The 16,562-nt window shown below is 41.0% G+C and overlaps 1 protein-coding gene across 3 annotated transcripts in view; it reads right to left on the minus strand.

The window, feature by feature from the left end:
• PRIM2 (DNA primase subunit 2) overlaps positions 1–16,562 on the minus strand; it is a 218,895-nt gene that overhangs the window by 172,548 nt on the left and 29,785 nt on the right. For all 3 annotated transcript variants that reach the window (XR_014774011.1, XM_084754859.1, XM_084754860.1), the window contains 2 exons: positions 5,306–5,401; positions 3,210–3,347 (listed from right to left, as the gene is read on the minus strand). Coding sequence is in view for 2 of the 3 variants with exons in the window: in XM_084754859.1 (XP_084610985.1) it covers positions 3,210–3,347; positions 5,306–5,401 (234 nt within the window). In the remaining variant the exon portion in view is untranslated. The remainder of the gene's footprint in view (positions 1–3,209; positions 3,348–5,305; positions 5,402–16,562) is intronic.

Genomic DNA, 16,562 nt, shown 5'->3' on the forward strand with positions numbered 1-16,562 from the left:
TATAAGCCAGCCACTGATTAAATACTTTCTTTTATAATAGTTGCCTTGGTCATGGTATCTCTTCACAGCAACAGAATAGTAACTAAGGCACATGGAAAGATTTTAACAAAGTACTTGCAAGCAAACTTCAACAACACATCGGGTGGATTATACAATATGCCAAAACTGCGACCCAGAAAGACAAGGTTGGCTCAATACACATAAATGAATGAATTCATCTGAATGACTATGTGGACTGTGTCCACTTGCCCCATCCTCTCCAAAGTAGTTCTCAGGCAGCATCCAAAGTAGCCGATGGCAGATATCATCAGGCCATAACATCCCTTATCCAAAAGTGCCAGGACTTATCCTACAGTAAGACAAAAACACAGCACCTACCACTTCTGTGACATTCTTGTTTAATACATATCTTGAATTTAAAACACGCAGAAGCATTAAACAAAGCTAAAGTGAAAATATTCTATAAAATGCCTACTATTTAATTTAAAAAGTCCATGAACGTGAAAGAGAAGCTAAGAATGGGTGCAGCTCAGGGAAACTGGAGGAGAGAACTCACAGCATGTGGGACTTAGGTTAGGACTCTTCAAACACATGATGGGCAGCTGAAAGCAGGCTGGGCACAGCCTAGGTGACAGCTCAACTGTGGCTGTGCGGGACAATGTGCTGCTGACAGGACTCACACAGAAAGGTCCAGAAGTCACAAGAGCAGGGTCTTATTCTCAGAAAGTTGATGTTTTAGACATACTTTTTTCTGTAAAGTGATCACTTCAAATCTTTGAAAAATGTTACGTTTTGGGGAGAATGAGCAAGGGGAAAAGAGAACACACAGAATTTTGTCTTTATGCTCATTTTCTACACAGCCAATAGAGAGAAAAAGTAAAATTTTGTGAAAATCTGCCATATGGTCTTCTTTCCACATTGTAATATCAGGAAGATAAACAGTAAACACACATACAACACTTTGCACTGTGTGAAAGACAAATGTCTAGCAAATGCTCCCCACAATAGTTGTAGTCACAGCAAATTTATAAAATTAACTGGTAAAAGAGTCTCAAATGTTTTTAGGTTTTGTAAAACACCTACTCAGAATTAGCTCTGAAACACTACAAGGTTCTTTGGCTTGTCACCACAGCATCCCCCTCCTCCACTCAAGCCTTGCATTTCTGCTGGGGATATTGCAATTTGGGAACATGTGGAGTCTCTTGTTTCAATGAGCCACCAAACAAAGCGGCAGAATCACAGCCTTAGGCTAGACAGTCCTTTGTAGGACTGTTGGCTAAGTATACGATACAGCTGAAATAAGCCCTCCCCCCACATTTGATGTGTTAAAGCTGTAACTGGTACTGCCTCACACGGTGAATATATTTGGAAATGGGGCCACTGTAGACATACTAGAGCAGGGGCCTTAATCCAATATAACTGGTATTATTATAAAAATAGACATTCAGGACACATATGTAGAATTCCATGTGAAATCTACAGCTTTATTGTCACGAGCCAGTAACTTGGAGTGACCTGAAAGGCTGTTCTCCAATAATTCAGATGGCCACGGACCTGCTTCTACCTCAGTCCCACATTTCTACCCTCCACAGTCAGAGACAAGGAGTGAGTCTTCTGAGACCCTGAGTTGACAGTACTTTGATAGAGCAGTCCTAGGGGTAACATGGCAAGTGTCTTAAGCCATTTCCAGGATAAGAAATACTAAGACAAAGAACAGAATTCAAGAACAAATAAGCTTCTGTGGATATGATGTCTTGCCCACTTTTGCTACTGTAAGAAGAACCAAACCAAGGACAATGCATATGCACATGTACATGGGTAAAGACTACTACAGAGAAACAGCTGGGACACTAATGGGGACAAGTGTCACTCATACAACCTCTGGACTTCTTGAATTTATAGACTAACACTCTGCTATGGCTTAGGAAACCACAGACTTGCTTCTATGAGCAGCATCTGGGAAGCTGGTGTAAAAAGTATGTCCCAGAATCCCTGAAGCAGGGGAGCATCAGAATGCTTTCTGCCTTAGAAACAGAGGAGAAGGAGGAGCCTCACAGCAGCCTCGCTTTGATACCAACAACCCAGAAGTTTCCAAATGCATGGTCTGGGTGACTATAGAAGCAGGAGCTACTTCTAGGATTTGGTAGACAGCATTTACTGCTGAGTAATATCCTGAAAAGAATGTACCTCTTTCACACAGAGCACTGTCCAAAATGCCAACAGAGAAAGGACTGAAAATCAAGAACCACAGGAGAAAGAGAATGCCAACCTACAAATAAATATGCCCATAGTGATGACATCACTACTGTTATCTATAAATACATGCTGGGACAGAAATGAAGAAACAATTTAAGAGGATCAACTACAAAGGTTTTTAATGTGTCATGGAATTAGAGATGAAGAAGGAACATTAACAGCTAAATACCTAGTCGGGACTAAGAGTATACTCAGTAGTAGACGTGTGTTAGCACACACACAAGGCCCTAAGTCCCGTCACTACCTTCACACACCCACACATGCATAGCTTCACGAAAAAAAAGTTAAGTATTGATAAGGGTGTTTCCAACAAACCTGACCTAGATTAATTGCTAAGTGCTATCACTCTGGAGTAAGAGTTCAACAAACTGAATATACTGACATTTATTCCTCATAGCTCTCGTGAATGTCACGTAGCACTGGGCTATTTACTCAGCAGTAGCCTGTCAGTGATTTTAGTCCTTAACTGCAAATACTTTCTCCTAAACTGAGGGCACAGCTGAGTCACAGATGGCTCGCTAGCAAGCACAGGGCCCTAGGTTTTAACTCCCAACACTGAAAAGAAAAAAAAAAAAAAAGATTGCTTCTACGATGCCCTCTGCTGATAAAAACAACAGTTCACAACAGAGACCTAGAGGTTACTTCCACCAAAGGCCACAGTGCTTTTAAGGGCCACATATAAAGTCCATCTTTAGGCAGAAATGATTTGGTGAATAACCCACAGAGGCCACTGCCATAATTAGTCAGTCAACCGCTAGTGCTATTAGAAGAAACAATAACAAAACCAAGTGTGGAGGCTAACATGTAAAAACCTACAGATGCCATAATTAACAACTATACCGCAGGCAATCTAAATGTCACTGTGAAAATTAAATTATTTTACTCAGTAAAAGAGCACAGAACAAAACCATCAGGGATTTACGTCAAATGAAGAAACAAAAGGCAACACTTACTGCCAAAGCCTTAGATAGTGTGGCTCTAAACTCGTTCAGGACGATGGCCACAATGTCCTTAAGTGGCACGTACGCAAAGCCATCTTCCAAGTAGACTTTCCTTCCCCTGAATAAGTCCAGAGCATCAGCAAAGGGGACCTGGGTCAAAGCAAAACAGGAAGCAAGTCAGTGCCTATTGCTAGGAGACCCTGAGTCTTCACAGAGTAAGGTAAAGAAACCCTTAGTCCCAGCAGCTCCACAATGAAGAGAGGAAAATGCATTCCTTAAACCCAAACAGTGAGCATTAGCAGCATAAAAACAGATGTTTTAGAGCTTGTGTTTCAAAAGACAGTGACAATAACAACAAAGAGCCAAAACAGAATGCCTTTAGTTGTAACCTATACATTTCTGGATTAAAAACCCCAAAATTTCAAACTACTATTTCAAAACCTCTAAGCGCACTATATTCACCTCATGGAAGATTCAGAATTGTGTGTCAAATAGTGTTATCCTAATTTTTATTTTTTAAAAAGGTATCCAGTGCTAAAAGTTACTTGTAATAAGTCAATTCCAAATCTGTTCATCTAAGACTCTACTCCTCCACTGGAGAAGCGTATGTGAAAGCTTCTCTCAACACCGAGGAGCGGAACTAACGGCCCTTCAGTGTTGCTCGTAAAGTCTGCTTCAGCATTTAAGTATTTATTTAAAATGAAACAAAGATTAAATCCTATGAATTATCCCACTATGACCATAATATGGCCTTAGTTGACTGTGAAAATCATTCTAGAAAATATTTTTTCATTATTTTTAAAATGAAGCAAAAACTTAGGATGGAACTTTTCCCAAAGTGTCTGACCACGCAAGCCTTAGGCAACAATGGAATCTACACAACTGCCATTCAGTGTGCCTGGCAACACGTCACACTGTGAACAGATCATGTGTCATTTAAATGTTTTTTAATTTAATTTATTTTTAAATTATGTTTATACATGTGTGTTTGTGTATGGCTCTGAGCACATTGTAGTTCACTGTCCAGAGTCTAGACTGGTGCTGGAGCCCCTGGAGCTGGGCTTACAGGCAATTGGGAGCTACCCAACATGCTCTCTGGGAACCATGTCTGGGTTCTTGGTAGAGTACTATGAGGTCATAGGCACTGAGGCATGTCTCCAGCCTATAATCTCAAGCAGTACATGTTTGATAAATGTACTACTTTCCATGACTACAGCATAGTTCATGTCCCCAAAGAGTCCATCATCTATTTAAGGACAGGAAAAACTGCCTGTGGAACATCAAATCACAGGGAGCCCTGTATGCCACTGCATCGAACAGGTGGCTCACTAGGCACAACAGAGGCACGGGGAAGAAGAGTCAGTGCAATGCAGGCAAGAGAAGAGGACTGCATTAGGAAGCAAGCTCTAGTTCAGTCTAGAATCTACTTTCATCTGATACTGGCTTATGACTTAGTGAGTGAAATGAATTCCTCTGAACCTCACAGGCCAAATCTGTAAACCTAGGAAAGGTAATGAGGATAGAAGCTAAATGACCCTCCATGTCCTTTGCTGTAATAGTCACGCCTCTAGTTTACTATGGTGGCCACAGTGCGACAAAAACAGCTAAGCAGAAGCAAGAGATGCAGTGAGGGTGCAGCAATGGGAACGGTATGATGTGAGACAAACAGCAACCCCCATACACTAAGGCTCAGGAAGGCATTCCCTGGGAAAGCAAGTAGGCTGGCTGACACTCAGCACCCAAATACAATGAGACCACACAAAGCCATAAGCCAAAGCATGTACAAGAGCCCATGACCAGCCAAGAGAAGTTTCTGGAAAAGTACCAATTAAACAGTATTAGAGACAAAAACAGAGACAAGGGAGGCACCCCACACCATACGCAGGAACCCAAGTAATGCCCAGAAGGTTTTCCTTCAATAGAATGCCCTGGGATGGGTGGGAGCCCCAGCAGAGTGAAGAGGATGCAGTGTGAAGGCTGGCCCAGCTTCCTAAGTGTGGCAGCCAGATGTGTTCACACTAGGAAGAGGCTGATGAGGCGCTATACACATGTGTGAGTTAAACATGCAGGTAAAGCTAAGGGTGGCGCTTTAGCAGGCGCCTTCATACCTTATAAACGGACTCCAACTCCCACCTCACCCCACTCTGGCTTGACGAGGATGCAATGATCTCCTGTTCTCGCAGACTGCGCTCTTCATCACTTATCTAAGATGAAACACATTTATGCGGCTTAAAAATCAAATCCCCTCAGTTTCAACAAAGCATTTTCCTGCTGTAGAGAAACACTTTATAAAAACACATTAATATACCAATTGTCTTGCGATTTCAAATGGTTGCTAAGTAATTACCACCCCTAACAAAGGCAAAATGTGGCAGAAAATTTAACTACAATATTCTCAGGGTTTTTTTCCTGCCAGTATCTGAAGCCATACATAAAAAGAACAGTCGCAAAGGGCCGACAGAGGTAGCTCAGTTAGTGGACTGCTTACTGAATGTGACTGGGTTAAGACCCTAGCAATACAGAAACCCAGGCATGCACATGTGCTTATATGCCAGCACGCAGGAGGTGGAGACAAGAATTTAAGGTCAGCTTGGGCTACATAAAATAGTCTCAAACATAAAAATAAAAACAGAGGAGAAGGAAAGTGCAACAGTCAGAAGGCAAGGACCATAATAAAAGTTCAGGTTAAAGTCTTCCATCTCATAACTGGGAGGTGGGGAACCATGGCATGAGTTCATGGCCAATATGAGCTGCATTTAACAAATCAAGAGTTATGCAAATGTATAGTATCTAGTAAAGTTAAGAATGGCTTATTTCTCAGGTTTATAGTCACATCACATAAAATACTTAAAACTTAAAAGATTACGTTTTCAAGGAACAACTAACGTTTTATTATTTTGCACTGATTATGCCCTCAAAAAAAGACTGACAGCTCTAACTAGATAAAAATTCTAAACTCTAAACTTCTATTAAAAAAAAAAAACCAAGAAGATGGGGCTCCGCAGTTAGGAGCACTGGCTGCTCATCCACAGGGCCTGGCTTCACTTAGCACCCATAGGTAGCTCACAATCTTCTGTAACTCCAATTCCAGGGGCCCTGACTCCCTCTTCTGACCTCCATAGGCCCTGTGCACATGTGATGCACAGACATACACGCAGGCAAAGCACCTATACACATAAATTTTAAAATACATACTTTTTTAAAGAGAGAAATTTTCTCCCACTTTAAAAAAAAGGTTCAGAAGTAAAGATAAAAGTGGAACAAAAGTAAATATTGAAAGATCTACATCATATGAAATCCTCACTACTAACCTCCTGTCTACTACAATGGCCCCTTTCTACTTGCCTGGTTTCTACAAATACCCAAAGTTAAACCCACAAAAGCACAAACAGTGATGACAGCACACACCTGAACAGCTAAGGCACAAGCAGCCAGCGTTCATTCATAAAGCAACCAACATCAACCTTTAAACTGTATTTGGATTGTTTGTAGTGTCTTATGTGACCCAGGCTAGCCTCCTTCAGCTGATCTCTGCTAATCTCTCAAGTGCTAAGATTAAGAAAACAAGTGAGCCAGGCTTGTTGGCACGCCTTTAATCCCGGCACTCAGGAGGCAGAGGCAGGGGGATCTCTGTGAGTTCAAGGCCAGCCTGGTCTATAGACTGATCCCAGGACGGCTAGGACTACACAGAGAAACCCTGTCTCAAAAAAACAGAAACAACAACAACCAAGAAAAGCATGTAATAAGATTTTTTTTCTCTGAACCCTATATACACTCCCCAAAAACAGAAAGTTATCTTTCTTATGTTAGAACTTAGGAAAATAGGAACACACTCGGAACATGTAACTCTGTGCTACAGCACTTGCCCAGCATCTACAAGGCACTGAGTTCACTAATGTAAGAAAAAAGATAAAATTAATTCACCCTTCTAAAGTAACCTAATATATTTAATGTAAAATTTCATGTCACTTCCTGTTATGAATAAATGTCACATTTGCTCTGTGAATTAAAACCTTCACTCAGGAGCGGGAGAGATGGCTCAGCAGTCAAGAGCACATGTGCTGCTGTGGGGGACTCAGGCCTGGTTCCCGACACCCACAGTATGGCTCACAACTGTCCATCAGTCTAGTTCCAGCGGATCCAATGCTCTCCTCTGACCTCTTGGGTCACTAGCTGTCAACGTGGTACAAAGCACACATGCAGGCAAAACAGATATACTCACAAAATCATTAAATATTTAAGGCCATCCATTTGTCATTCATACTTTGGCTTTCATTTATCTAGTTACAACTAAAATTTTAAAAAGGAAACTCTCACTAAATGCATGGTAACTATTAGAAACTTCACTCGCTATTATAAACTATTAGTAATTTGATTATTTCAAATTCCCAGAATAACCGTGTGTACCACCTTTTCTCTAGGTCTCTCCTGGGAAATGTGAGCAGGTTTGTTTGCAGCAATCAGAAAGCACACTCGCCCTCTGAAAGAGCAAGAGCTTTGCCTCCTGCTTCCGGCCGCTAGAGGCTGTGCGGCAAAACTGACAGAGTGGACCCTTGACAAAGAACACGAGGTTTCCATTTTCATTAAAACATCGTTTCATCATTTCCTCCCTCCTACTCCAGCTCCTAGCCCCCCACGTATCTCCCTAACCTCTCAAATTTACAGGGCCCGGCTTCCCTCACCATTGTTGTTTCATACACATATGAATGCATGAGCAGATAAATACACGCTGCTGCTAGCTGCTCACTCGGTGCTGCCTGCAAGCGTTTCCAGGGCTGGCCACTTGGTATTGGAGAATCAATGAGCAAGCTCATCCCTGGCAAAGACTAACTCTCCCTCTCTCAGCAGCTGTTAACTGCTTGTAGTTCTGAGTCAGGCCCACGATCCTTCCCCTATGTACGCAGGGATGTCAACCACTGTTGGAATTGTTCGGGTCCTGTTTAGGCACCCGTGCTGCTGAGATTTCGTGGGAGCAGCTTCCCTATCATGGTTATACTGCATACTCTCCCAGCAGTCTTCCTCTGACTCGTACAATCTTCCCTCCCCCTCTCCTACAACGTTCCTCTAGCCTGAGGTCCAGGCGTGTTTGCACAGTATCATTTAGGGCCAGGCATCTCGCGGCCAGTTGTTGTCTGCATTTAGCTAGTGTGGCTTTCTGTAATGATCTCCTGCTGCAGAAGGAAGCTTCGGTGATGAGGGCTGACACCTACATTTACAAGTGCTTATAACGATGAGTACTTTGAGTAGTCAGGAGATTATACTGATGAGGAAAGTGGCAGCTGTAGGTTCTCCTCTCACGTCTATCAGCCATCCAGTCATGGATAGCTGGTGAGGTTTACAGTACCAGGGATGATTTCCTTCCTGCTGAGCAACTGATGGTAAACCTCAAGATAAAATTGCCACTTGTGCACCAATGGGGCACAAATCCCATATCTTGGTCATTATTACCAGTCTGTTCTTAACAGCTTCAGACACTCTGAGAGCGACGCCTCAGGGAAGGAGGGTTCCAGATCAGCTCCAGCCCCAAACCCTGTGCACACCGTGTCTTTGGCAATATTCTGGGAGGCAACCAAGGGCAGTGGTGATAGTCTATACGTTCTGAAGGTATATTGAGCTGCCCTGATCAACAACTTGAGAGAGGGTTTGTCATTGCAACTCAACTCTGAATCTTTAACTAGCTCATGTTACACTATCCTACTAACAAAATGAAGAAAATGGTACATATTTCATTAGCTTTGACAGGATTAAAGAAATGCTGTTTGTGAGGTACCTACAATATGTCTACCAAATAATGCACTCTTGATAACAATATTTATTACTACCCTCTGCAATGTATGTTTTGATTAGTTTCTATTTTATGGCTTTTTCCTAGGAAATAACGTGAAATATTTACAACAAGAACCCATTTCCATACATGCATCATTTCACTAGATGAACTACACAGGACGTGGTCTGGAAGGGGAACTGATAAAGCAAGCAAGATCACCACTACAGCTCACCACCGTGTACAGAACCCACCTCTCCTGAAAAGTAGTTTGTAAACACACTGCTCTAAAAGGGGTCCAACTCTGTAAGTGATATGTGCGGCTACTCCAGAGATGCTCAATTTTGACTTCCAGCCAACAGGGGCCCTGAAATGTGAGCTCTGCTAGTCTGCTCTGGTTACCTCCACTCACAGGTCCTCACCTCACACTACCCAGTCCCCAGCCAGGAGCCAGTACCTCAGGGTTCCAACAGCATGGAGCATAATCATAGTTTTAAACAAACCAAAAAATGCACTGAACTCCCACTGTTTGGATAAAGTTCTGTTTCCACACTTTATATTTAGTCTTTTCTGCATGCTGTCTCATCCAGCCTTCCTAACAGAATTAAGGATTTTAACTAGGTGGTTTCTGTTGCTGTTTTCCCTTTTTTGTATTCATCAACTCTGAAACTAGGAAAACAGTGTCACTTTGCTGGAGATTCTGAAAGGGAATTAAGAACTTCAGAGTGCATCATAACCAGAGAAGTGGAGGCATGTGTGGAGACCGCATTGCTGCTGACCCGTGCACAGCTTCCTCCTGAGGAAGGACTGTCCAGTAGAGCCACATGACTTGTTTTGGCCAATGAAACTGTGAGCAGAAGTAATGTGTCAATCCTAGCAAAAACATGGTTTACCTGGTCCTCTCCTGCTAAAGTCTAGAGTCAAATTGACACAAAGCAGACTATAACTGACCCACTGTGACAGCATGGGCAGGCTACAGCTGGCCCAGTGTGGCAGCATGGGCAGGCTACAGCTGGCCCACTGTGGCAGCATGGGCAGGCAGCATTTCTGTAACAAGGATATTTGCTGTATCAGTACATAACTCTTCTGACTGAAATACTGAGTCCACTTGGCTTGCATAAAATATTTTCATCAATAAAGTATTTTAAACTCATATGTAAAGCCATATTTATTTATTTATAAGTATACAGTGCTATGTACTATATCCTTAAAATATGCCCTACCTACTCTCTCTAGAAAAATTAAAATAAAGGGAATTAAGATTTAAACTAAATATACTAAAAATTAATAGTAATTATAATAAAGCCAGATATAGTGGTATAATACTAGTACTTGGGAGGTGGTAGCAAGAGATAATTAAATTTGAGGAGGTTCAGCCAGTCTATGTTACATAAGAAAACAAAAGAGAAAATAAAAATACAAAAGAATAAATAAATGTATGTTTTATATAGATACCATGTATGTGAATATATGGTATTGGTTAGTTCCTTTCCATCCAAAATAACAATGTTGAATGTAGCACTTTGCAAACCCTGTTCTATTACAATGGCCTCCAAAGTTGTAAATATGGCTTTCCAAAGTTTAGGCTTCTATAAACATCCAATAACAATATTCCACCATGCTTATATGGTTTGACCACAAGTTTTCTACCTGAGTCCACACTCTCAGGCCTCAGTCTTTTAACAAGTATGTCTACCAGAATGGCCGGTGGAGCACTTTAAAAATTTTTTTTATTTTATATACATTGGTGTTTACTTGTATATATGTCTGTGTCAGGGTGGGTGAGCTGCCATGTGGGTGCTGGGAATTGAACTCAGGTCCTTTGGAAGAGCAGTCAGTGCCCTTAACTGTTAAGCCATCTCTCCAGCCCCTGGTGGAGCACTTTAAACTACCAGCCCAGGCACCACACAGACCTTTAAACTAGGTCCTGACGTGTATTTTCCTCAACATTTCTCCAACAATGATTTTACTGTACATATCACTAGTCTAAAAATCATATTCCAGGAAAAAGAATCCTCTTCCCTAAAAATCAACTTATAAATTCCTAAAATGACATCTCATCTGGCTTTTTTTTCCTAGAAGCCATCCATTCTTTTCCATACAGAAGACCTACTCCGTACCTAACAGTACTACCACCTACAGGAGACAGCTCCAGCGAGAACCATGACGCCTGCTTGTGAAACATAAGCCTAAGAAGCCATCAGCTGGCAGCCTATCATGGAAACTGAGAAAGCCCTCAGAATGGATACTTTCTAGTCATTTAAGCAATACAAACAAAACCTTGAATGATGAGTCTTTGTCACACAAAACCCAAGGCAGAGGCATCGCCTACAGAAACACCAGCAAAGATACCTGAAGCAAAAAACAAAACAACAACAACAACAAAAACAAAAAACAAAAAACAGGCCAAGCTGAAGGCATAGTGCACTGTGGGGAAGAAGATGCTTAAAGAAGTACCCAAGGCCTGAGCCCCTGTGGGATGACTGAGAGGCATCCACTCAACAGAGGCATCACGGAGGAAAGGTAAGATTTGATTTACTGAGTTTTTAAATGACTACTGAGAGAAGAATAAATTGTAAGAGGGATTAAAAGGAAAGAGATTTAACTTGGTTATCAAAAAGACAATGCCAGCCTAAATTAAAAGAGAATGAGAAGGAAATGAAAGTGAAAAGATTCAGGACACATTTTAGAGGTGGAGACTGATGAGTTACAAATGAAGGTATAAGAGAAATTCCTGTTTGAGGCTCTAACCACAAGGTAGATGGTGATGTGTTTATTCACTGTTTGTCGGGTCCTAATTATCTAGCGCTGTTAGTATATAATTTGACATCTCTATCTTGTTCCAACTTCCCTGGAATCCCTTATGGAAAGAGGCCTGATTGGGGAGGGAAGGAGGCTAGGTATTAGTGTCATGTAAAGCAAACCTGTACTAGAGGTGAAAGGCCTGTGGGGCCAGCATTAGAGCTGCAAGTAAAGCGCACTGTACTTGGGAACACTCAAACAAGACAAGCAAAAAACAACTGAGTCTTTTTATCATGAAACTTAAAATGTGTGCATAAAGTAAAGGCTATCTCTGCTTTTAATGTACAATATTGCTATTACTATTTCTAAAAAATATAGGTTCTTCATTAATGATCTAGAAAGGGCATCTTGCTTCCCAAATGCACTGTGACCTAATCGTTACTGTCACTGTGAACATAAAAAGCAGCTGGAGAACTTTTTGACTTGCCCCCCATTGGGAACTGAGATCTCTGTGCCCTGCCTTGGAATCTGGCTGGCCTGTGCCCAGGGACAAGTGTTGTTATTCTTTGTTTTTATAGTTGCAACATAGACATTATAACCAGATACTAATCAAGCTAAAATAAATATTAAATTATTTTTGCATTTTCAACTGAATTATGTCTTCATTTAAATGTACAAAAGACAGTCATATTCTTGGGAAAAAATTAATTGGAAAATCACAAACACAAAGTCAGAAAGTCAGAAAGGAAATAAACACCACTAAGCTCTTATGCTAACGAAAATGTGTAGAGTGCTGTCGTGTGTCACTCACAAGGCTGTCATTTATAATCATTTAAAACATTAAATTAGAAGATGAGTGATAATTTAACATCTTGACATTCTAATAAGTATGCTGATGTCTCTGCAATACTGCCAAGCTGATCGATGTAAAGATCAATCACCTGGTTACATTAGCAGTGCTTTTTCCTTTGTAGCAGACTGAGCACATATGGAATGTACCAAAATTTACAATTAAAAAGACTACTTTTTTTTTTAATTAAAGCACAAATCTTCTCTTCTATAGGAAAGCAAGCCTCTTTAAAAGAAAGTCATAATGTAATTATAATTATATTATAATATATAAGGTGTACCATTATTATTATTACTACTACTACTACTACTACTACTACTACTACTACTACTACTACTACTACTAAGACCACAGTGGCACCAGAAGCTGAGGGAAGAGTCTATGAGTTCAAGGATGCCTGGGCTACACATAGCCAATAGCAGGCCATCCGGGGCTACATAGCAAAGATTAATTTATACCAGAAATCTCCAGTCTCCTAAGCAAGCCAAAGTAACAGAAGAAGCAGATGAAAGCTAGGACCTTATGATCTGACTATATATGTAAGATGTGCCTTTCTTTCAGCAGTGAATGAGGCATGGTGCTGACAGAGTCACACAGAAGCAAGCAGCACTTCATAAAGTAACCATACGTTAAGTTAACCCTAGCAAAGGCTTTAAAAAAGTGGACTCCAACAGCAAGGAACTGTGAACGCAGCAGTCTCTTGTGAAAGGAGAAGGCTCAGCTGCTCTACTCACCTGAGGAACAAGAGCTCTGCTAGGCCTAGGGTACCCTCCAGCCCTGTGGAGAGCAGGAGAAAAGGACTGCGCCTCTGGAGCAATTGGGTCAGGAGAAAATACATCAAAAATGGCCAAGGAAGGCAGAAAGACATTTGGCCTGGGCTGGGGTATGGGGGAGGCAAAGGGGGAAAAGGGGAACCACAGAGAGACCTGAGATGACTTATCCCAGAGACCTAATTCCAGAAATTATTCAAGAAACTACAGCTAAAAAGAGATTGAAAAGTCATAATGGAGGGACTAGAGAGATGTCTCAGGAGTTAGGGGCACGCACTGATCTTATAGAACCCACATTCAGTTCCCAGCACTACATGGCAGCTCACAACTGCCAAAACTCTAATTCCAGGGGATTCTATGGCCTCTGACCTCTGCAGGCTCCTGCTGACATGCAGTGCCCACACAGACACTAAAGCACCAGCCTACACATAAATAGCGTAAGTCATAGTAGAACTGCTAAAGCAACGGTTGTGCTGAGAAATACAGACCACCCCCATGCACAGGCATCCAGGCAGCTACACACTGTAAGATATGCTTTATCCCAGCCTGGAACTGGGAACCTAGGAGCTGGGAGCCTAGAAAGCCCATGTCGGGCATTAAATCCAGAAGTCACCTCTACTCAAGTCATGTATTTGTAACTATCTCCACCTCTCTCCAATTCATGGCCGAATCGCTCTTAGGTCAATATGGCCTACAAATATGCTATTAATACAGGAATACATAAAGTAATGATGAGTAAATAATAAGGCACTGTCTAATAAATGGGACCATCTAGACTCTTTTGGATAGCAGCATGAAGAAAGCCCAACTAACTCAAGAGCCAGCAAGATGGCTCAGCAGGGAAGGCACCTGCCACCAAGCCTGATGACCTGAGTTCAATCTCTAGAACCCACACAGGAGAAAGAGACAAGTGACTCCTGCAAGTTGTCCTTTGCCTTTTAGTTACATGTCATAGCATGTACACACATACGCATGCACACACATACACAAATAATAAATAAATGTAATTTTTAAAGTTTTAAAGGAAAATTTAATTACTCAAAACTTAGATCCATCCCTAAGACCAAATGTAAAAGTATATTAAAAAGAAAGTGAGTTACATATAGAAGCACCTAATCATATAGAAATAAGTTACATATAGAAGTACCTAATCACATAGAAATAAGTTACATATAGAAGCACCTAATCATATAGAAATAAGTTACATATAGAAGTACCTAATCATATAGAAATAAGTTACATATAGAAGCACCTAATCACATAGAAATAAGTTACGTATAGAAGCACCTAATCACATAGAAATAAGTTACATATAGAAGCACCTAATCATATAGAAATAAGTTACATATAGAAGCACCTAATCATATAGAAATAAGTTACATATAGAAGCACCTAATCACATAGAAATAAGTTACATATAGAAGCACCTAATCATATAGAAATAAGTTACATATAGAAACACCTAATCATATAGAAATAAGTTACATATAGAAGTATCTAATCACATAGAAATAAGTTACATATAGAAGTACCTAATCAAAAAAAAAAAAAAAAAAGTACCTAATCACATAGAAATAAGTTACATATAGAAGCACCTAATCACATAGAAATAAGTTACATATAGAAACACCTAATCATATAGAAATAAGAGAAAGAACTAGAATATGATACAATACAATCTGTGCCAAGCAGGAAGCTAAGTTCTCTCTGACTCCTCAGCTGGATCACTCCCCTCTCGTGCCTCTCCATCCCCCCCTCAGCTGGCATCCCTCTGCTCCTGCAGTTATTCCTACTTAATCCAACCACCATCCGCTGTCCACCTCACTCACTCGCGTGCTCTGCTGAACTCATTCCTAGGTACCACTTTCCACCTGGTCCCCTACTGACCCGCTCCACTCACACAGCTCTTCCTCCTTCATCTCTCAAAGACAGCGCCCTAGCAAATACTAACCCACATACTCCCTCCACCTAGTCAGGGCCGCCTCCTCTATGGCTGGCTGTTCTGTGACATCCCATGCCTTGAAGGCAATAAACCTCCTGGCACCCCGCTATGCAGAAAGTCTTCTCAGGAGGTGGAAAGACAAAGTCCAAACCCAAACCTTGTCAACATCACAGCATACACCTTCTTGCCACTGCTCACAATGGACCAAGTCACGCAGATGACTAAAACACCTTCTGTCATAGGCACACTCCACCTCCGCAGCCCAGCACCGGTCAGCCTCCCGGCAGCCCACACTCACGAACGTTCTTCCCCGGCAACGTCCTATTCTTACAGCTGACCCTCCCTATTATCCCCACTACACAGGCTGCCTGTGTCCAGTAAGGTTTTCTTGGGCCTTTAAATTCTTCCTAGTTTTACTTTACTTTCCAAAAAAATATACTGTCTTCTGTTCACCAGCTTACTTGCATTTCCTATGGCACACCATGACCTTCACCTCTGCGACGTCACATAGATTGACTATCTCTGAAACACCCGTCCACACCTTATGTTTCTATTGGAAAAATTTCATACATCTCACACATCATCTCTGCAAAGTTTCCCCACAGGTCCTCAAACAGCGTTATTCTTATTCTATGCCTATATATAGCCATTCACTTCTACACAGAATACTGCAATATTTTTATATATAGTATAGGAATTTATACTTATGAATTTTTACTAGAACATGAGTCTAAGTATAAAAGTGTTCTATTTATATATTCTCAGTTTTTATTACAATACATGTTTCCTGACTAAAATATACAAATACTGAAGGTGACAGCATTCAACCTAAGAAATTCAAAAAAATATAGAACAGGGAGTGGGGGAAAGTGCTGTATAATGAAATACCTAAAGACTACAATTATCAGTGGAAGATTATGAAAAACATATAGTTTATCAAAAGATAAAACTCATGTAAGAGAACAGAAATGCTCAGCTGTACTAACTGGAAAGCACTCCAGGGGAGAGCAGAGCACAACACATGATAGTAAAGCAGCCTACAATTAGGAGACAGTGATAGAAATGGAGCAAAAAATGAGTAATTAACAAAGGCACCCATGAAATAAGTTAAATATTATGAAGCCATGGCTGGGCCAACGTAAAAATAAATAGCACTATTAAATAAAAGTATTCCTTCACCAATTCTTCTAATGGACACATGGGTACTGAAACAATTAAAGCAATATAGCTGTTACATGAACCTTATAATATCAATTTAGAAGGAATTCACTTTAATTTAAGTCTTAACAGCCTCTCT

Source organism: Acomys minous, assembly GCF_964271855.1.
Source record: "Acomys minous genome assembly, chromosome: 13".
Lineage (NCBI taxonomy): Eukaryota > Metazoa > Chordata > Mammalia > Rodentia > Muridae > Acomys > Acomys minous.